Raw genomic sequence first — 22,949 nt, forward strand, 5'->3', positions numbered from 1 at the left:
CATGAATGAGTGCTTGGACTGGAACCCATGTGAATGAGGCTCAACTGTGTATTATCAAGTCAGTATCCATGTATACTAACATGTACACACACACACACACACACACACACACACACAGATAGTATATAGACTGACTTGATAATATATATACTGTAGGTGGTGAGGGGAAGAAAAACCTGCTAAAAAAAGTAAAATGAATCCTAAGAATGGAAAGGGGGGTAGTCTAACCTTGCTTCTTTGTATGTGTAACAGTTTGCTCGGAACTGTTCTTTTTTTCTCAGAAGCTGTGTGTGAGACAGATACTATCAAGTTTATATAGTCAAGTCAGCACTATAGGAGTAGTTTCGGACAGTGAAATTATTTTCTTAGACAATTTCTGGATACAGTGCAGGCAAATGCACAATTTCTCATCTGTTGCATGAGATTGTTTTCTCTCATCAATCCTTCTCATTTCAGGGATAATTGCATTTTCCCAGCAGCTGGATGGCAATAAATTATTGCTGGAAAAACAGCAATGTTATGTCTACTGCTAATGAAAGAAGATAAAAGCTTGAGATGAACTGCAAAGAGTATGGACAGTGTAAGATTTATTGCAAAAATAATCTGTGTTTAAACACGTTTCATTACAGTTACCTTATTTAGAGATGGCCACCCTCCAAAAAATGACAAGGATCACCAAAACTAAGTATGCCATTGGAAATACTTTAGTAGAGGTTAGTTTGATTTTGCCTGACCAATCTTGCATTCCTAAAAAGTATCTGTTCAGTTATTCAGCCTTGAAAACAGCTAATTTCACAACCTCCCTTTTTTTCTGAAGAGTACAATACTGTATCTGTTTAGAAAAATCTAAATGCTTTGAGATTCCCTACACACACACACACACACACACACACACACACAACACCAGTAAGCACATAACCTGAATTTTCAGAAGGGCACCACAATAGTATAATTTACAAATACTGGAAAAAAGGATTGACATGCACATCTAAAATATGTAAAATGCAAATAGGACTAATAAATCTTTTATAAATGTTTCAAAGAGTTGGAATTGGCCAGCAGCTCCCTTTCAAGCATACATGCATTGCCAAATCTAGGTTTGCCACAGCAAAATATGTCAAATGACCCTAAATCCTACAGATTAACCATGCTTGTGAAGTGAGTCTGCAATATGACTGTCTCATTAAATGATGCCTGTTGCATTGTATACTGTAAGACTTTTGCTAATTCTTAAGCTCTTCCATTTCTCTCAACATGTTGTAAACAAAAACAGTTTACCTACTGAATATTTAGATTAGAAAGATCAACACCATCTGCTAAATGTGCTCTCCTCCAAAATTTCTCTGAAATCTAAGAGGCCATCCAGAGAATCAGCGTGATTAGTAGAGGCTGTTTATTTTATTTTTTTATAATGCTTTATTTATTTATTACAGATACAGGTAAGGAAAATTGGATAGACTTAGGGCTAGGACTACATAGGTTACACACAAGGGTGGTGGCCATCGATTACAACAAACATTAATCCAAACGAAATTAATAATCAATACAAAAATTATCATATTCATGAACCCAACTGGTTAATACTTTAACATTCCAGTAGAGGCTGTTTACAGGTAACACACAATTACAGGTTACTGCCATTTCCCTCCAGAAAGTTAACCAATTCCTTTGTATCATCTCTCTGCTCTGAAAGTTCTAATATCACACTTCAACCTCACAGGTGTCCTTTTCCAGGCTGAAAGAAGCTACCCTACATAAAGGAAAGAGCTGTCATTCTAAATATGAAGTGCTTTAGCTAAATGGGTCTTAATATATGTGCCATTATATTCTTGCTGCTTCAAAGATGGATATTAAAGTTCACTAATATTCCAGTCTTTTGGGATTCCCAATTTCCCAATCTTTTACAAAAGAACAGAAGAGGGAAGTTCAAATTCTGAATCTAGTTGGGATACATGAGGAGACAATGAAATAAGAGGACAGTATACCTGGCACAAAAGATCTATTCTCCAAAGAGGGAAACCTATTTGGAGTTGTATAACACAATGCAAAAATCATTCACAGAAAGAAACACACACAGGCAAAAGCAGGATTACAATGGTGTCAGATCAAATCTTGGCAAGTTCTTCCTTTTTCACAGCTCCTAACACAACAGATTTGTTCTTGGCAAGATACAAATTCTTACACATGTGTCAATTGTCTGTCTCCACTGACACCTGTAGTGCTGACAGGAGTTTTTCCTCCTTAGAAAGGTAAGTTTCTACCCCTGCTAACTGGTTAAGAGGTACATTTTCAAGTGGGTACTCCTCTTTTTAGTAGGGGGAGAGTAACTGGCCCAGCTCACCCCAACTGTGTCTTTTCTCGTGGCTATCTGCTGGTGTTCTTTTGCATCTTTTTAGATTGTGAGCCCTATGGGGACAGGGAGCCACTAGTTATTTGATTTTCTCTGTAAACCACTTTGTGAACTTTTTTGTTAAAAAGCAGCATATAAATAGTTAATAATAAGTCACAACTGAAACAGATAAATATGATTTGGGGCAGGGTGCTCTAATGTTTTTTGGACAATAATAGAAAAAACACTCTCTAATACAAAACAATGGTAAGGAAAGACTGGTTATTTTCACAGAACTACCAAAATAAGACTGAGCGGTCAAACTTATTCTGTATAAGCAGACTCGTGTAGTTCTCTTGACCAAAAAAGAAAGCTAATATTACTGGATATCTTTATGTTCCGGGGAAAAAGGCTTCCTTCTAAACAGCATTAAAACTCCAGAGTGATGAGGAGAGGAAATGAGGCACCACTGGGGGAGGGGGGGGTCTGTAAAAGACAACATCCCTTTCCAATAAAGCTGTGGTTCCCAAACCTTTTTAGCACTGGAACCCACTTTTTAAACTTACACACCACCAGGACCCACCTTGCTAAGGAGTCTTACCACCTCAAGCCTCTATGGTGGGGGGCTCTGCCTTCTGGAGCACTTGTTGAGCTCCACATTCATTGGATTGGAACCATTCTGATAGACTAGCACTTCCCTTTGCCTGACCTTTCACACAACCCAAGGCATGTTTGCCTACTCACAAGTGAATGTAAATGTACAGCTTAGTTTCGCTTTCCCTAGGGCTCAATACATTCATCATCTTGGAGGGAGGGACCTCCTTCTTAGGTGTTTTGAGGGGACTGCATTCATTGGATCGGGACCATTCTGGTGATATTGGATTCCTCTTGGCCTGCCTTTTGCAATGGACCAAGAATGCACAGTCATCTATTCACAAGTAAACACATGCTGTGGCTCAGTTTCACTTTCCATAGGGCTCCATGCATTTTGCTCATCTGCTATCAGTTTGTCAGTTGCAGCTCACAACCCATCAACAATCAGGTCGCAACCCGCAAAGAGCATTGCAATCCAAATTTGAGAAACCCTACTTTAGGGGATGTTTGCTTTCTAGATTTGCATGATGTCTTCTTCCAAACTGAGCAAGGACAAGACTTGGCTTTGTTTGTTCACTCAAGGTCATGGGAAAATAGTTACTTGTAAATACAGGGAAAAGTGAATCTGTCTTGCTATTCATTTGTTGCTCACTAGCCTATTTCAGAAGTTTGCTAATTTTGTAGCATTATGTTTAGTAACCAAGACTAAGGCTGCAATCCTATACATGCTTATCCAGATGTAAACCCCACTGAACACAAAGGATGTGCTTCACAAGCCTAGGATTGTGCTGTAAGCTGCTTGTTCTCTTCCCTCCACACGCTGTCCCAGTCAGTAACCAACAATATGGATTCTGGGCTTCAGATTATCAAAAGGACTGAAGACAACTAAGTTCCAGTTATTAAAACTATTATACTAGAGGATCTAATGTGTATAACTATGTCAGACATATGTCAAGAATAATAGGAGGTAAAGATTGCTGAAAAACAGATTCCAAGATCTGTTTAATTTTTTAATAATTCTATTTCGATTAAGAAAGTCTGTATGAGTAAAGAGTGGTGCATGTTTACAGAAGATATAAAAACATTTCCCAGACAGTACATGAAAAACTGTATTATATTCTGCACCCACTTGCATGTGTAAAAATCCAAAAGCATTAGTTACTCTATCAGTCACCATCATTAAAAGTATCAGTCACCATTCTGCAACTGCCTCTGCCTTCCCAAGCAACCATTTTGCACTGGTAGATCACAAGGGGGAGGGGGGAGAGCTCCTAGGTGTCTGTCCACCCTGTCTAAAAAGTATTAGATACACTGTTTTCCATGCCAGGTCTCAAACTAGGAGGACCATTTCAGATGTCAGTGGGAACTGAGGAAGTGGCCAGTTTCTCTGCAAGTCATCCTTTCTTGGATATATTTAAAATTAACTATCAAAAACTAATTCTAAAGTATTTACTATTCTAAAGTATTCTATAAATTATAAATATTCTAAAGTATTTATTTACATTACGATATAAAAAAACACTAGCAATGATATCAACATATCAATTAGGTTCCCTCCCTTTTTTAAGCAAGTAGATTTTTGCCTTTGGAGTGCATATATAGGCCCATGCAACTGTTTATATGAATAATCACTCATGTGTAGATTCAGTGAATGGGCCAATCAGGCAGGTGTTCATCAGGAATAACCACACATTTGGTAAAAACACAGGAGAAGTGACTCAACACCCCATCCCCACTTCCCTAGAACACAAAAGGCAATACATACCTGATTTTAGAATTACAAGTCATTTCATTCTCAGGGTAATGAATATCGACTGCATCCTGTATAACTGTGCCATATTCATAGACTTTAATTTTCTTTGTCACTCCAGCAATGGCAAAGTAGTCACAGTCTCGATCAAACTCAATACTAAGAAACAAGAACACAAATGGGAAAGTCACGTAAGGCACACTAAACAGAGCATATTCCAAGCTTTTTCTTACTGACAGGTGAATATATCCAATTCTTCAATTGAAGATATCTGCTATCTGCAAAGTTTTTTAAAAAAACTCTTCCTACCCTTTTCTGGTGAGCCCTCCCACAAACAGTTAAATTAAAATGGTAAGGTGTAAATCAATGGAGAAACTAAAAAACAAGCAAATGAAGAGAAACACAGAAAAGAACTCTATATCTGTCTTTGTGTATGCTGACATAAAGGATTTGTGCAGCTTAAAATGAGAACCTGGCTGCTCCCAAGTTGCTGTACAAGAACAATCAGCTGCCAACCTAGCTTAGAATAAGCTGTACTACATCATGACTACTTCAACTAATCAATGAGTTTGACTGAAACACCGATTCCCCTTCTCTTTGTTGCTCCACAATAGCTCTCCTACAGCTGGGGAACTTTGTTCAGATGCTCCCACTGCTTCTTCGATTCCTCTCTCCCTTTCACATTACCAAATACCCAAATGTCAAAGCTGACAGTTCACACTGTGAAGTTGGAGGGAAGGATTTGACTTGTGGTGTTTGAATAAACATAACACAGGGTGATTGTTGTTTGATTCCTTTTTTCAGTTAAGAATCCAAGTACACCTCCCTGTACCCTTCAAAAAGCAAGCCACTTTTAAGGTGGGAGAACTAAATGTAATGCAAAGGGAGAAAGAAATTAGACTAGATTGTGCTCTAAGTTTTAATGCAGACAAACTTAACCTCCCCATTCAAATCACAACACACACAAAAGTGCAGCTGCTTTAAAAACACAGGATCTTCGGCATTATATCACATAACATGTTACCAGCAGTTACAGCAAATGCACATCTGTCATCAGCAGAGGTCACCCCACATTTAGTCTCTCCATAATGTCTACTAGAGTTTGCTTTATGTTCTAATATTCCATCCCATGCAACTGACAGCCAATGACGTGGAACAGGAAATTCAGCGTGTTTTGATGCCACAACATGGCAAGTTCCACTACATGTTACAAAGGAAGAAACAAAATGGTTTTTTCCTTGGAAGCAGGTATGAGCTTACTAAAGCATTTAGTTTGGCCCATGGTTAATACACAGACTAGCACTGCTGATTTTAAGCTTATTTTGCAAATGAAGGAAAGTTTAAAAGTTCAGCTGTAGTTGCCATACAGGTTGACCACAGACAATGGACATCTCCTGTACTCAGGTGTCTTATGAAACTACCAGAAACAAATGTATTAAAAATAAAGTTTCAAACAAGAGCGATAATCACAAATAAGCAAAGTATCCTAGTCAGATATGAAAGTAGTGCTGTAAGCATGTAAAAATTTATATTCCCTAATGAATTTCTCTCCCTCTAATGAACTTCTGCTACTTGACAAAAAACTAAGGAATTCAGAGCCTCTCTGGAGACAGAAAAAGCAGGTATTTATTTCTTCTGCTACAGAAGATTTACACAATCACCGAGATGAGGGTTTTCCCATTTCCAATGCTTAGCGTTAAGAACCTGTACAAAATGACTTCATTAAGCAGTTATTTAGATAATTCCTTGCTAAGTGGAAAAAGAAAAAGAAACAGTTTTCTTACCTGTAAAGTTCCCTTTGTCTGTGTCATGAGTAGAGATTAAAAACTCCTTTTCTGTTGGGCTGGAATTCAAACTACATATTTCCCTCCAAAACAATTTAAGTGCAGGAACAACAGTTTGGTTTGAAATTCCCTCCCAAATGGCCAACTGAAAGGGGGAGCTACGAGTACATAGGGCCAAAGTCCTAGCCATTCAGTGTGGGAAATTGGAGGTGATACTCCAAGCTGAATCACAGAGAAAAAACCAATGAGCTGTATCACTGCTGAAAACTTTGAAAGAGTCTGCTACTGAAGTGTCCTTTGTAAACAAACTCAGTTTCCTCTTAAGAGTTCCACTGTCTCTATTTCAACCCTGTCCTAAGTACTGGCAGAGCACCAGGTTTTCCAGATGGTAAACCAGACTCAGGGATTGAGAATCCCCAAGTACAAGGAGGACCACCTGAACTTCTGCGGTGCAAGACTGCACCACAATTCCCCTTGGTGCCTTGAGATTCTGGGGATGGGGGTTTTGAATCACCCTGGTCTTCTTCATAACATAGCTTTGTAGCACCTCATAAGAACATAAGAACATAAGAACAGCCCCACTGGATCAGGCCATAGGCCCATCTAGTCCAGCTTCCTGTATCTCACAGCGGCCCACCAAATGCCCCAGGGAGCACACCAGATAACAAGAGACCTCATCCTGGTGCCCTCCCCTACATCTGGCATTCTGACTTAACCCATTCCTAAAATCAGGAGGTTGCGCATACACATCATGGCTTGTACCCCATAATGGATTTTTCCTCCGGAAACTTGTCCAATCCCCTTTTAAAGGCGTCTAGGCTAGACGCCAGCACCACATCCTGTGGCAAGGAGTTCCACAGACCGACCACACGCTGAGTAAAGAAATATTTTCTTTTGTCTGTCCTAACCCACCCAACACTCAATTTTAGTGGATGTCCCCTGGTTCTGGTATTATGTGAGAGTGTAAAGAGCATCTCCCTATCCACTCTGTCCATTCCCTGCATAATTTTGTATGTCTCAATCATGTCCCCCTTCAAGCGTCTCTTTTCTAGGCTGAAGAGGCCCAAACGCCGTAGCCTTTCCTCATAAGGAAGGTGCCCCAGCCCCGTAATCATCTTAGTCGCTCTCTTTTGCACCTTTTCCATTTCCACTATGTCTTTTTTGAGATGCGGCGACCAGAAATGGACACAATACTCCAGGTGTCGCCTTACCATAGATTTGTACAACGGCATTATAATACTAGCCGTTTGTTCTCAATACCCTTCCTAATGATCCCAAGCATAGAATTGGCCTTCTTCACTGCCGCCGCACATTGGGTCGACACTTTCATCGACCTGTCCACCACCACCTCCACTCCTTGCGCGCACCCTTGGGTTCTCTTCTAACCTGTCTTTCCTCATTCATATGTTACAATTGGTCTTTATATTCCCCACTCCAGGTTGCGCCAATTGTCTTGCCTTATCTATCTCCTAGTTGCCCCAGCAACCACAGAAAAGCAGGAACAGGAAACCTTGCTCCTCACAAGGAGGTCAGGATTGCTCACTAGTTCCTACCATGGTTCCTCCTAGTATCCCTTCAGACTTTTTGGGGGTTCCAGAATCGGTGCTGTCTCTTGCTGGAACGTAGCCACATCAACTACAGATGATGGAACGTAGGAACGTAAGCCACATCAAGCCAGCAGGGTGTGAGCCATTACAGTCCCGCACACTTCTGCTAGACCAAGTCTCACATCTCATGCCTTATGCACTTTGGAGGCCTAGCCACAATCATTGTCTCACTATAAAGATGTCTTCTGGTAACTGCCATGATAGGTCCTGGTGAATAGGTTCAACATGCTCAACTGCTTCAAACACCACACTGGAAGTATTTCCTTAGCTGCAAGTGCAGAGTTTTGGCATAGGCATATGGTGACAGTTTTCTATTACAAAGTATGTTCAAATGAATCAAATTACTTGGCCACAGCTTTCAAACTGCAAATGCAGCATTTCATAGCAGCAAATGTCCAGACTGGACTACTTGCCTACAAGTTTAAGGGTGCCAATTCCTAACGAAATACTGGTTCCAAGTCATAGTCTGAAAAATGAATGGTGCCATTTATGGAACACCGATTAATGCCTCACAAAAACAGCGATTAAAATTAAATGCAGTTTCATGGAAAAATCAAAGGGGAAAGGTATGCTTTTCAAATAAATATGTAGAAACATCCTATTGAATTGCATTTTGCTATGCACTTGATCACCTTGCTGCCTTGTCAACACACTCTGACTCAGGACAACCAGAAACCTATTCCACCCTAATAGATTTACCTGTATCACAATCTTAACTGAACAGCTGTCTCAGCTACTGTTTGTTGCCTTGTGGATTCTGGTAAGGCATAACTAAACTGATGGCAACTATTCATCTACTTGGATTCAATGTATACTCCCAGACTGCTGCTGCTTAAAGAGAAATATTACTATGTGTGGTAAAAGTCCAGGTCATTAGAACTGAAAATCCTGTCTCACCTGAGGAAATGTTATTACTTTTATATGTACAAGCTTTGACTAGTTACAACCCATGCTGCACATTTTCCCTTCCTAACAAAGCATTACTTGCCAATAATAAATCAGCATTTACATTGTGCGCCTATCAAAATGTTTCAACACATAATGAGTTTGAGCACCAACCAATGAGGTTGATTCTCAGGTCGATGACCCTCAACCAAATAAAGACATTAAGGGGAAACGCCAATGGGATAAAAGGTGTTCCTCTGCTGGGTAGAAGGAAAGAAAAACTGGAACTCATTAGAAATTTCCAAGTTGCTCTCAGGCGGGGCCATTCTGCCTTTGCATATACACAGAAAAGTAGAGCTGAAAGGTTCATCCAGCACCACCTACTGTCCCTGAGGAAAACTGCACTCTTGCATACCGTAATGTACTGGAGACAAAGCATGAGCCAGAGGACAATACTAAATTACATATTTAAGTTCCATGAAGTTAACATCTCATATCCATGAAAATATGAATTAGATCCAACTCCAATTTAACACCCTGATGTTTAGTTAGAAAATGACCATACCAAAATATGAAATTCTAGCTACTTTTGCATCCTTACTCAAACTCAGGGCTTTTCAACTTCCCACCCCAAGAATCACCTTTCCAAGTACCACAATTACCACCAGAGACAACCATAGTGCACAGAAGTGGGTAGCTCGCCTCATAGTTATCCCTGCAGGAAGAAAGAAGTTTCTTCAGTTCATTTATTTCCCCAAACCATGCCTTTTTGGAAGGGTAAAGCTGCTGCACAGCTAGTGCACTGTCCCAGCCATGTCTACATTCAGCAGGGTCAGGTGAGGCCGGCAGTGACATCCATGCCAGTGGGCTAAGTACCACTAGCCATACTCCAAAATATAGTCAGCTCTCTTTATACGTGAATTTACTATCCGTGAATTCACTTATCTGCAAGGGGCAGAATTGCCACCTACCTCTCATTATCTGCAACTCTGTTATCGTTATCCACGAATACTGTGCTGGTGCACTTGGGGGGCTCACTGCAGCTACAAGCAGGCAGGTGGGGAAAGAGGTTGTGGGAGAAGAAGAGACAGCACCACCTTGCAAGCAGAAGACAAAACCAGTACCATGCAAGGGGGAGAGTAAGAGACAGCCAATGGAAGAGGGGTTAGCAGTAATTGTGTCCAGCAATTATACTCCTTGTTTTTTAGAAAGTTGTTTTAATTGGGCCAATTTTCTGAGCCAAACAGGCATTGGTCCACGGAGAATTGTTGGACACACACGTCTGCTTCCAGACATGCCCCATCATCTTGGGCACCATCTCCACATTCATGGTTGTTTCTAGGTAAACTTCTGTTTTGCCCTTCTTAAGAGAAAGATTTTTTTCTAACTGATATAATACTCTTGAACCCCCTTCAAAGTGATTTGAATATCCCTCATATGGGCTTACTGCTTCAAAATACAAATATGTGGTCTTTAAAACAAAATATAAACTCTTAATTTTAAGTAAATTTGATTCAGAAGAAGTAGTGGAAGAGGCTTTGAATGATGATTTGTATACATACTGAAGAGCAATACAGAAGCTCCCCTATTTAGAAACATGTTAGATTCCAGGGGTCTGATTGTAAATCATTTTCTTTGCAAGTACAGCAATACCCTTTCTGTGCTACTGTAACTGCCAGTTTCAGTGTTGTCATATTCGCCACCCTGCCAGTTTTGCTCTGCTGCCAGTTTAACTGCAAAGCATTCCCAAGGCTGAAAGTCCTGTTCATAAGTTGAACATCTGTAAGTAAGGAAGCTTCTGTACCTTTACTGGACTTCTGCAAAATAGTGCTCCTTTTTTTTTTTTTTAATAGTAACTTTATAGCTATTAACAAAAAAGAAAGCAGCACTATTTTTGCAGAAGTTTATTAAGTTTGTTACTGCTCCTCCCTTTGTTAGTATCAATATTTTACTGGATTTTTTACTAATTAAAAACGAATAAAATGTTTGAAAATCGCAAAATGAAAGAACCAAATAGCAAGATTAAAAGGAAAACATTTGCATGTTCAAAGGAGGTTGTTTTTTTAACACACACACACACACACACACACACACACACACACACACACACACACACACACACACACGAAACTCATGTTAAAGACAAGGATGTAAAATATTGGACAATTTGGAAACAGAAAAGGTCTATACTGCATGTGTAACTACCAAGGACAATTTATGTTACTACAGCATTCCAGTCTGAACAATTTTGGTTCTGTTAATCGCAGAAGCGTCAAATATACTGAAATACTACACATAATTTGTAAATCTTATTTTGCCACCCCTGACTTCTGATACCCACTTCTTCCCATAGGTGCTTCCCATAATAGGTGCTTCCCATAATAGGTGCTTCCCATAATACGCTACATTAATCTGCATCACTTTGACAATTTCAGATACTTAGAATCATTTTTGGATTGGATTTTTGGCTTGTGCAGTTCAAAGGGTCGACTTCTCACTTGATTTTTTTCAGGCAGTTAGAGCCGTGCTTTCAAAGGAAAAAATGGGGTGGAAGTGACTGTTTCAGGGATTTTATTTTGTCATGCCTGACCCTACTGCCCACACCCAATAAAATTACAGCTGAAAATTGGGCATTTTGCTTTAGGTCTGGGTCTACCCTTTGTACTTCAATTGGATTAAACCCTTTCAGAGAAAGATAAACATCTGTAATCAGCTGTCATAATGGTGCATTCAAGCAACATTGGGCTTTGCCCCAAAAATCAAGATACTGGTTTTTCCTGTGGTTGCATTTTCACTCCGTTTGTGTTCTTCCTTTCCAAAAATATTAACAGGTGACTTATCTTGACTTTTAGGAGCAACACAGGCTCATTACAGCTAAATCGAACAAAGGCAAAGTGTTTCGGGCAACTATATGCTACTTTTTAAACCTTTTTTCTCTAGGGAGAAAAAAAACCATGGTTTGAAACTAGTCTGGAATGTTGTTTATCATTGTCTGAAGTAACAGGCAACTGACAAACTACAGTTGGGTACCTCAATAGGCTGGTGTACCATGCAGAGGGTAAAAGCTACAAATAATGCTTGGTTAGTAAATCCAGCTAAAAATTGTGGTCCTCTGCTATGAAGATGAAAACTGAGGAACTAGTATCCACCCTTCACCCCCCACTCTACCCACACACACCATACCTGTCATGAGGTTCACTGGTGAAGCTTTCTGCTATTAATTTAACACTGTACACTTGGGGAAAAGTTATATTTGAAAGCTTCCAGGGGAGACTAGCTGTAAAGTAACAACTGGTATAAACTAGTTGGAAAGTAGTAACTGGTGTAAACTAAAGAATGTTTAGGCTAACCACATTTATACAGTCCTGGCTCTAGAACAAGATATGCTGTATTTAGCAGGCTCTCCAGCAAGTACCAATCCAGACATTATCTGAAATCCAAAAGGAAAGACATTCTGCAGCCTTCCTCACTAATTTCTTTTAGGATCCTATGGTTAGGAAGACTGCAATGCACGGGGATCTTTGCTACTCTTCAATGTAGGTAGGTAGGTAGGTAGGTAGGTAGGTAGGAAGGAAGTTGGAAAACCACTGCTTTATGGCTGAAGACTTGTGCTGTCCTGGGCATGGTTTAGCTGATTGCTATTATCCATCAGCTTCTTTGAAAACAGAAGAGATACTAGAAGTACTGTAACACAAAAAGCTTGTATTGAGACATTCAACCAAAAAAAAATAGTACAAACTGTGCTCTAAAAGGCTTCTATTAAACTTAAAAACATTAGAACAGTGGTTCTCAAACTGGTGGGTCACGACCCACCAGTTCATGTAAAGGTTCCTTTAAAGGGCGGAGGAAGGGGAGAGGCAGGGAAGCGATCCCCAGGACCTCTCCTCTCCTATGGGGGGGCGAGAGGGGTGCTTGTGACTTACTTTATGAAGACAGGGCTGCAGCAGGCTGCAGGAGGTGCTTTGCGCCCGCTTTCTCCGAACGTTCCAAGCCTTGGGGAGCACTGCAGAGGGCTGCACAGGACTCCCCACACCTCTTGCAGCCTGCTGCAGCCCTGTCTTCATAAAGTCACAAGCACCCCCCTCACCCCCCCCCCCTTAGCAATGCAACCCTGGGGATCGCGTCACTGCCCGAGCCCCTCCCCTGCAAGAACTTACTGAGGGAGTAAAGCTCCCTCAAAGTTTGAGAACCACTGCCCTAGAACAAATGAAAAGTTTTAATTGATTCTGACCTCAGGCATTGTTTAAGATATTTTAGTTTTAAAGGAGCTTTAAGAAAAATATTGAGATGTTAAAAATGTTGACTCATTTTCATAACTTCAGAGTCAAAGTAAATGTTACTTTAAGAATATGACTAGAGCTAGGAAGTTTGTTTCTTATCCACTAAACAGCAGTAGCCAGATTGCCCCCCGCCCCCTTACCAAGACCAGTACCAACTGAAACTTATTTACACCCTATCTCCACCACCACCCCAAGGTGGCTTACAGAATTCATAAAAATCACAACAAAATATTACAAAAAATAAAACCAGAAATAAAAAGAAAGCACGTAACATTTATTATACTCCCTAAACACCAGGAAAAAAGCCCGGAACACTAAGAAAGGAAGGTTGAACAAAACAGGAGTATTTTTGGCCCCTGAAGGAAGGCTAACAAAGGTTAACTAGGAAGGAAAGCTAACATAGTTCTCAACTAGGAGAGAATTCCACAATAATGGCGTTGCTACAGAGAAGGCCCTACCACTTCTCATTAATCTAGCTTTGGCCAAAGATGACATTCACAACAAAGCCCCCTCAGATGACCTCAGGGGAGGAGCAGAGTCATATGGGGGAACATGGCTCCTCAGGTACCTTGGCCCTAAACTGAAAAAATCAAAACCACTTCCTTGAATTGTGCCTGAAAACAAACTAGTAATCAGTGCAGCCACAGGAGAAGTGGTCAGACCAAGTCAAACTGCTGAGCAGAGCAAGGGCTGCTATTCTCTGTAGCAGAATATGCTTATATACCAACAAGGGTTATGGGTAGCTTGTCCTAGTTGTTAACCACTGTAAAGTGATTGGGAGTAGGCCACAGGATCTGAAGCTCTCTCACCCCATCCATTCAAATGTAAAGTCTCCATCCCAATCCCATTTGTTTTAACCAAAGGTAAGAGTTTACTTATTTAAGGAATTTATATACTGTCTTCAACCAACTTTTCACAATAGTTTACAAATAAAAGGCATAAATACATGAAACAGAAGCACAGTTAAAACACTAAAATGCCAAAGAGAATAAAAAGGTCTTTGACAGAAATCAAAACGATAGCAGTTCCACTGCAAGAACCTTAAGTAGGGCTTCAATCATCACCAGCTTTTGCAATCAGTTAAAAAAAATGAACCATAAGGTTTTCTGAGGAAGGATGATGAGAATTCACACGCAAGAAGGAATGTGCTCTTATTCTTTTAACCGCGGTAACCAACAAGTAACATCAAATTTGCACCAAACCATTTCATTATCAAAAAGGCTTTAGCATGTCTACATTTATAGCCTCCACTTTTATGTTGTTTTACAAACATTTGGTTCAGTGCACATAAAACACAAGTTGTCAGAAGATATGATATTTAGCCAGAGATAGGTAATGTAATCATAATAAGAAATTATTATTGCCTAAAAACTATTTAATCCTCTTAAGAGTTTGGTAGCAAGATGTTTAGAATATTACACAGAGTAAGGGGTCTTCCAAGGTACTTAGTATAAACCTGTGTCAAGAGGAACATTATGCTACATGAACAGAGCTGTGCTGGCATTCCAGTAGAATTATTATTTTCAAAAGCACAAGAGCAAGTTCAATTCAAACTAAATTCTTGGCAAATAAGAAAAGTTAAGTACAATCCAGGATGATGCTGCCTGCATCTCACTGTGCATGTTAAACATAATTAAACTTGAAAATTATTGGAGCTAAATTATATATTCAAGCTACTTAAAAACAACTTTGTTTTTCAGTGTAATAATTTTATTTTTAAAACACCAAAAAATAACAAGTACAAACTTAGAAAGTTAGAAATAAAATTGTGTGGCAAGTGTGGAATTAACCATATATAATTACCTGGATACTATACTTGATCCATTGTAGAGATCACTAGCATAAGATAGCGTTGCCAAGGGTCGGACAGAATTGTAGCGAGTGAACTTGGAGAGGCACTCCTGAAATTCATCCAGCTGGCTTGAGGTCCTACTGTCATCTAGACAGAGTAGACCAAAAAAGTTGAATTTTTTTAAAGCAACCCTACAGAACAAAAAATACAGTTACGGACTAAATGTGTTCTATTCCGGTGATTTTTTATCATATCCAGTTCATACCTCTGAATTCACAACAAAGTTACTTAAACTAAGTTTCTGGAGAAAGTCACCTACTCACTTTGTCTGGATCTGTGAACATGTCCCACTGTATACATAGTTTTCAGTTTTAAGCAACACCCCATTCATTAGCTAATACCTGATACTCGAGTCATCCTGGTGGAAAAGTAGCATTGTTCCAAATCCTCAAAATGAGCCGTAAGCCTCTTCCTCCTTGATGCTAATGTACTATTATACCAAGGTTGCTTTTTAGTCTGAAGGAAGGGAAAGAGAAAAATATTCTTATTCAGAAGCATAATATAGACCTATCTTCAACTCTTTGGGCAACTACTACTGCTCAATGTGTATCTAGACATTAGCAGATACAGTGGGGGCCCCATATCTGTGGGATATCTACGGATCAGGCCTGCACCCCCCCCCGCTCACCCCCTCCGGAGGGAAGGGGAGCTCTGCTTCCCTCACCTTCAGAGGGTCTTCTGAAACTGGCACAGGCCATACGCGTCTGCCCGCTTATGGCCTCTGCCAGGCTCAGAATGCTACTTATGGTTTCTCTGGGAAAACCAAAAGTGACTTTTTAATGCCTTATAAGGCATTAAGAGCTCCCTTCACCTCCAGAGGGTGGTGGTGGGGTCATCCCCAGTTATCCACTGTTTCAGTTAACCGCAGAGGGATTCCAGAACATAACGCCTGTATATAGGGATACCTCAGGCGTAAGATTCAGGTTGAGTACCTTATAGTCACCAGTAAGAGTCCAAAAGAAGCTGCATAGTCTATTTAATTATTATGTTTTTGACAGACAAGAACGGCCACCCAACTACCCAAGCTGAAGAAGAACCTTAGTAACCAAAAAATTCCTCCCCATAAAGAGAGTTTACATCATACATTCATGTTAGCTTAAACTTTTCTATGCAGATTCAGAGTCATAAATCTGAGACTTAACTAACCTCTGAAGTCTATTTGCCAAAACACAACATAAGTTCACGTACAATAGGTACAGTCAAATTGTCAACATCTATACTAAAACTAGTCCATAGAGATTGCTCAGTTGCCCACTTCAAGAGCATCTACTACGACTTTAATAGTATCCACTTGGCAGTCAAATGCTATTATATACAATCTCTTAATATCACCAATATCAAGTTCTTTGTTACAAATACCAAATTTGGTAGAAACACCACACCTGCATTTCCAAGTTGAAATATTAAACTCGCCACTATATTCTGCACTCTGCGAGTCTGGTCTAGTTGTTTTATAATCACGAAGTGTTTTAAAAATGGGCCAAGGTAAGTGAGAATATATGCAAGTAAGGCTAGGCCTTTACACTTCTCAAAACAGATAGTACCCTTACTTAAGGACATTCAACTTACAGACATCCCAACTTAAGAACAATTACATTCACCTTTTGTGCAGGTGTGGGTCCATCTGCTTGAACATTTTTATAAAGGTGAAAAAACACTGAGTAGGGAAGAGAGATTGCATTTTGGAGACGAAGAAGTGGTGGGTAAAGAGCCAGCACACTACTTAAAAGAACTGTACAGTACTCTGGTTTCCCTCCAATACAAACACAAATTGTAACTTGCAAAATGTTAAATACAAATACAGTTCGCCCCCCAGTGCAGCTCTAAGGTCAAATTTCTACATTATACAACAAAAAAAACAGGGTTATCAAGGTGCACATTCATTAGGGAGTGAATTATAATATAAGTTATAGTTTACAGCAGTGGTTCCAAAACTTTGGGAAGCTTTACGTGTGTGCAGGGGCAGGGGGATGGAAGCAATACAGTTGCCACAGCACCGGGGACAGTAAGGGGAGCTTAGATTTACCTAAGCCAGCACCCGCCTCCGGGGGGGGGCGGGGAGCCCCACGGACCCCTCTGCAGGGCTCCCCTCAGAAAAGTTAAAAATAACAATCGCAACCCACTTCCAGTTTCCAAATCAAACTGGAAGTGAATCACAATAACTATTTTAAACTTTTCTGAGGCACAGAGAGCACTGCAGAGGGGTCCATGGGGCTACCTGCATCCCTTGGGGGCTGGTGCTGGCTTAAGTAAGTCTAACCCCTCCCTTCTGTTCCCAGTTACAGCACGATTGTGGCAATCCCACTGCTGCCATCTCCCTGCACCACCCCTTAAGGGGGCAGAAACAGAACTTCCCACACTGGGGTGTTGCAACACCCCAGTTTAGGAACTTCTGGTTTACAGAAATAAGTATTTCTATACTGTTTTTCCAACCACTACAAAAAGTTGTTCAGAATCTTCTTTATGATGCATAAAATAGTAAATAATGTCTCAAGTATGTTTCAACTTGAGAACAGACCTCCAGAATCTAGCGTACTTAAGCAGTGGCGTAGCTAGCAGGGGCGGGCCACCCTCAGGGATGACACCCCTAGTGACCAAGATTGTGAAAATCACGGTCGTTAAAAGAATACCATCATGTTATATGCCACTCACTGTGTAATTTACAGCGGAACGCAATGAAACAAACCATAGTGAAATATCTCCATTCTATCAAAAGTTATGGCCACAAAACCAAACATAGAAATACAACTGTCTTATGTAACGAAGTAGATTTTCTTAACTCAAAACGGAACAACTGTTCAATGAGATGTTATTAGGACACAGCATGGATCAATAAGGTGTTAGTAAGATGACACCATTGGGGGCTGACACCACTAGTGACCACAATTGTGGAAATCATGGTTTTTAGGAATACCATCATGTTATATATCATTTGATGTGTATATTTAATGCAGAATGTAATGAAACAAATGGCACTGAAATATCTATCAAACACCATAGTCATTTGACTATGAAAACCAGACTATGAACCAGAAAAAGAAAACAATTGACTTATGTAATAAAGTGGATTTCCTTAACCCAAAACTGATCAATGAATCTGAGTGCTCTGAGTGCTAATGAGGCGTTATCATGACACAGCATGGAACCAGTAAGATGCTATTATGAGTCAGCTCCCTTTCCATATATCAGAGGTAATTCTCGAACTCCTATTTAGTTGTGTGAGTGTCATCAAGTTGGCCACTGTTTCCTTGTTGGTTACTGACTGGTTGGGTGACCTGTACTGTTTATAGTAAAATAAATAAAGTTAATGGGGGTGACACCATGAGTTACCGGACAGGTGACACCAACCCTAGTGATGCCACTGGTGGGAAGGTTGGGTGTTGTTGGTCACTGGCTTAGGTGACTTAAAGAGATTCTAAACACTCAAGGTGGACTATAATCTATTACTATTAACTAAGATGGCTACATTGAAACTCCAGATGCAGGGGCTGAGTACATACGTGCAGAGGAGCAATAGCAGGGGAAGGCACTGACATTTCATCCATTGCTTGTGGGAAAATATTCACTGCATTTATTTTCTGGTCATTATTCTTCATTTCCTGTCAATACTATTACTATCTCTCAGCCTCACCTACCACACAGGGCTGTTGCGGAGAAACCATGCACACCACCCTGAGCTCCTTATAGAAAGGGTATTATAAAAACATGAAAAATATAAATTAATTTTTTCATGTGGGGTGCCAAAAATGTGTGGGTCTTGGTTGTCAAATTACCTAGCTATGCCACTGCGCTTAGGGGACTACCAGTGGGAGACTACCAGTATCAGGTACACTTAACATTACCTCAGTGGTTTCCTTTATAGAGACCCTAAAGGCTGATTTATAAATCCCAAGGCTGTGGCTATAATGGTAACTGGGCAGCAGTGCTCCTTCTCCTGTCAAGCAGCAACTTGTTTAATCCTTGATGCACTTAGCCTAAACTGCCCTGTCAGTCTTGTGACTATAAAATTTTGTTTACAACCCACCGGTAGGTTCCAGACCCACAGTTTGGGAACCACTGTGCTACATTTTGTGCCAATTCCATTCTAGAGCTTTGTCTGGAAGTTGGAACAGTGCACCTGTGTAAAACCACAAGATTGGACAGACTGTTCCTGAACAAAAGTATCAACATGGCTGCCTGTAAGTTGGGAACCTAGTTTATTTGAATCAATATGGTCCAACAGCCAGACTTAAATAGGCACCAGTAAATTCAGAATTTCACATTCCCTTTTTTAAATGCCAAGCAATTCTGAGATATTTACAGATATGAGTTTATGTATAAACTATAAATTTTCCTGACAAGCAAGTATTTTTCTTGTTTTCTTACTCCCAAATTGATTTTGCAATCAAGTGAGTAAGTTAAAATGAACTATTTTAGTTAAAATGAACTATTATGATATAATTGATGCAGAACTCAACTTTTCACTCTAAAATTTATATTTCTAAGTAATCAACACATTTTATCTTATAAGCAGGGGTACTCTAAAATGGATTTGCAAAATAACACCATCAAAATGCAAAATTGGGTTTATAAAATGAGAAAATGTGATATCCTGCTCAATTAATGAAATAACACCACCATGTATCTATTAAAGAGACTACAGAGCATCTGTGGATCGTCCCAAGTGGTTCTGACTGTGTTTCTAAGCCCCAAACCCCCTTGGAGATCTTGCTTTAACTAGCTGTAGAGTCTTCTGAGAATGCTCAGAAGCTGCCAAGGAAAATGCATGGAGCCCTATGGAAAGTTAAACTGAGCCACAGTTTACTTACTCATGAGTAGGCAGCCATGCCTGGGTCCATTGGAAAAGGCAGGCTGAGAGGAATGCAACATTACCAGAATGGGCCAGATCTGATGAATGCAGGCTTCAAAAAAACTTGAGAAGGAAATTCCTCCCTCCAAGCCGATAAATGCATTGAACCCTATGGAAAGCAAAACTAAGCTATGCATTCACATTTACTCATGAGTAAGCAAATGTTTAATGGTTCCTTGGTGGGTGTCTTTTGCACTTTAAAACCAGTTTGTCTCCACAGCAACTCAATTCTATGTTCAATTCTGTTGGTTCAAGCTGCTATCTTCTCAATGTTTTAATTTGGTAATGTCTTAATTTGCTTGTGTTTGGCTGCATTGGTTTCATTGTAGTTGTTCATACAAGTAGCATAAGAATCTTAAATGGTCTTGCAAGTGTTGTTCAAGTAGTTGACTATGTAACTGTGCTCTTTGGGTGTGTGTGTGCTTTATGCCTGTTTTATTCCTGTGGCTATGCCTACTGACAGCCACAGGCACAAAATATATATATACTACCTATAAGACAGTGATTACATTTGATAACATTGCTTTAAAATTGATTAAAATATTAATTTGAAATGAAAACATATAACACTGCTATAGCCACTTTCAGACCTTTTTTTAGGATAACACCACCATCCATGAAAAAATGATACAGTTGTAGACTGCCTCTACTCATAAGCATGCACGGAAGTGCTGCAATTTTTGTTTTGTTCATTGTCTAAATCCAAGAAATGTATATGAAGTTGACACATCACTAAGTATGTGTTTAAAATTTTATTTGCTAAATTTTTTGTATATGTAGCAAAGTATAGTGGAATGTCCTATCTGGATTAGACATCACACAAAACCTATGTAACCATAGATCATCCAAATGGAGAACCCTGTCAAGAAAGCATGATTTACTTATGACAAACAAACCAGGACTAACACACAATGTTAAACCCATTGTCTGAAGACATTGGCCTTAACTGTGATTTTGCATGATGCCTCAACAGAGAATCTTAGCTTTGGCTTAATTCATTAGATCTGCCCTCATCATGCCAGTGTCTAGAGACACCAGTTAGATCAGCAGTAAGGAACATGCTCTGAGATGTAAGCTTCTCTCATTGGCACTCTCAAAGAACATTTGTCCCTCCATATCTGCCAGACAATTTCACTTGCACTGTTCCCTCTCATTTTGAAACACATAGGCAGGCAGTTTTTAGCCACCCTTTTAGCCACTTAGTTTTTAGCCGCTTAGCCACCCTGCCAAATAAATAAAAAGGAATATTGTCCTGAGTTTAATTCAAAAGTAATGAAAGGGAACAAGTCACATTTGTAAATAAATTTGTTTAATTTATTAAACAAATTCCAAATCACTCTCTTAACTCCTTTGGAGTGTGGAATTAGTGAGAGTCTGAACATCTCTGGCGGCTCTGCTTTTGACACAGCTAAGTAAAAAAGTTTGTTTTTTCAAAGAGGCTATTGATTGGCTTGTCTCCTATCTTCTCAGGACCAATGGAAAGACTGTAGCTAACAAAGAATGCAAATTGAGGAATCTGGAACTTATTCTTGGTACTTCATAGGAGGTTGAGGGATGGGGCAGAACCCAAACTAACTATGATAAGATGAAATAAGCCAGGATTTGGAGATAAAATAAGTCAGGATTGACAGCAGTGTAACAAACTGCAGTTAAAATGAACTATGGTTCTCCACGATGCCAACCCTAATATCAAAATGCTAAAATAGACCAGATGGTGAATTAGCTCTATTTTGATTTCAATGGAACAAACACTCTGATCAGTATGTCTAGAATGGAGTTAGATTACCACAGATACTCGCCTATAAATTGGGCAGCCTCTGAAGATAGTCCGGAAACTGCAATTAGTGCAGAACGTGGCTTCCCATGTGGTTGCTGGGGCTCGCCAGTTCAACTCAGGTTGCTGCTTCAGTGGCTACACTGGCTGCCAATTCATTTCTGGGCTGAATTCAAAGTGCCAATGTTGACTTTTAAAGCCCTATACGGCTTGGGTCTAGGCTATTTGAGGGACCGCCTCCTTCCATACAATCCAACCCATCCTCTCAGGTCAGAGGGGGCCCTTGTAACTATGCCACCACCAGCAGAGGTGAGGGGGATGGCAAGAAGTAAGAAGGCCTTCTCGGTGGTGGCTCCCCATCTGTGGAACTCCCTCCCCCTGGAAATGAGAACAGTTCCCTCTTTAGAGTCCTTTCAACAGGGGTTTAAGACCTTTTTATTTAGGGAAACCTGCAGATGCCTGATCCCGTCTGATCTTGGAAGCTAAGCAGGGTCAGGCCTGGTTAGTACTTGGATGGGAGACCGCCTGGGAACACTGGGTGCTGTAGGCTTATACCATAGTCTTTCGAGACTGAAGGTTGCCAACCATTTTCATGCTGACACCAGGGGGTATGGCGCTTCTATGAACATTTTAATCGGGATCCAAGTTTTATTGTGTTTCATTGTTTTTAAATGTCTTATTTTACACACACACACACACACTTCTGGATGGTTTTATTTATAGAATTTATATGCCACCTTCTATCCCAACAAAGCCGCCTTGAGTGCCCTTTGTTGGGACAGAAGGTGGCATATAAATTCTATAAATAAAGTCGATCTCACAGGTAAGTCAAGGGCAAGTTCTGAGCCAAAAATCATGAAATTTTCTATCACCCTCGGATAAGTCGGGGGTTTCTGATGATAGTTTTGTCTGATTTTACCCAAGGCCAGATTCTGAAAAATAACCTACGATTAATAGTAACTGAAGAACTGTACAGTCTTTAATTTATTAAAAATATAGTAAAAGATCGTAAGATACATTTCTATTCATTAACTTTTTAAATTCTGGTCTTCACAATCTTTGTGTAAACACTATCAGAGTAAGTGCGCTGTAAACAACATACCAGAGTAGAACAATTAATCAAATCCTTCTTTAAGGTGCCTGGTGTGTTAAGCCAGAGGCTCTACATATACAACACAACATATAACACAACTGGGAGTGTGCAATTCAATTCACAGTAGAGAGACTAGCAGCAAGGAATTACTG

General features: G+C 40.0%; 1 protein-coding gene across 3 annotated transcripts in view; it reads right to left on the reverse strand.

Moving 5' to 3' along the window:
- COP1 (COP1 E3 ubiquitin ligase) overlaps nucleotides 1-22,949 on the reverse strand; it is a 192,349-nt gene that overhangs the window by 117,055 nt on the left and 52,345 nt on the right. For all 3 annotated transcript variants that reach the window (XM_066623834.1, XM_066623833.1, XM_066623835.1), the window contains exons 10-12: nucleotides 15,423-15,537; nucleotides 15,033-15,168; nucleotides 4,689-4,832 (exon numbers count right to left, since the gene is read on the reverse strand). In XM_066623834.1, coding sequence (XP_066479931.1) covers nucleotides 4,689-4,832; nucleotides 15,033-15,168; nucleotides 15,423-15,537 — 395 coding nt within the window. The remainder of the gene's footprint in view (nucleotides 1-4,688; nucleotides 4,833-15,032; nucleotides 15,169-15,422; nucleotides 15,538-22,949) is intronic.

Source organism: Tiliqua scincoides, chromosome 4 (genome assembly GCF_035046505.1).
Source record: "Tiliqua scincoides isolate rTilSci1 chromosome 4, rTilSci1.hap2, whole genome shotgun sequence".
Lineage (NCBI taxonomy): Eukaryota > Metazoa > Chordata > Lepidosauria > Squamata > Scincidae > Tiliqua > Tiliqua scincoides.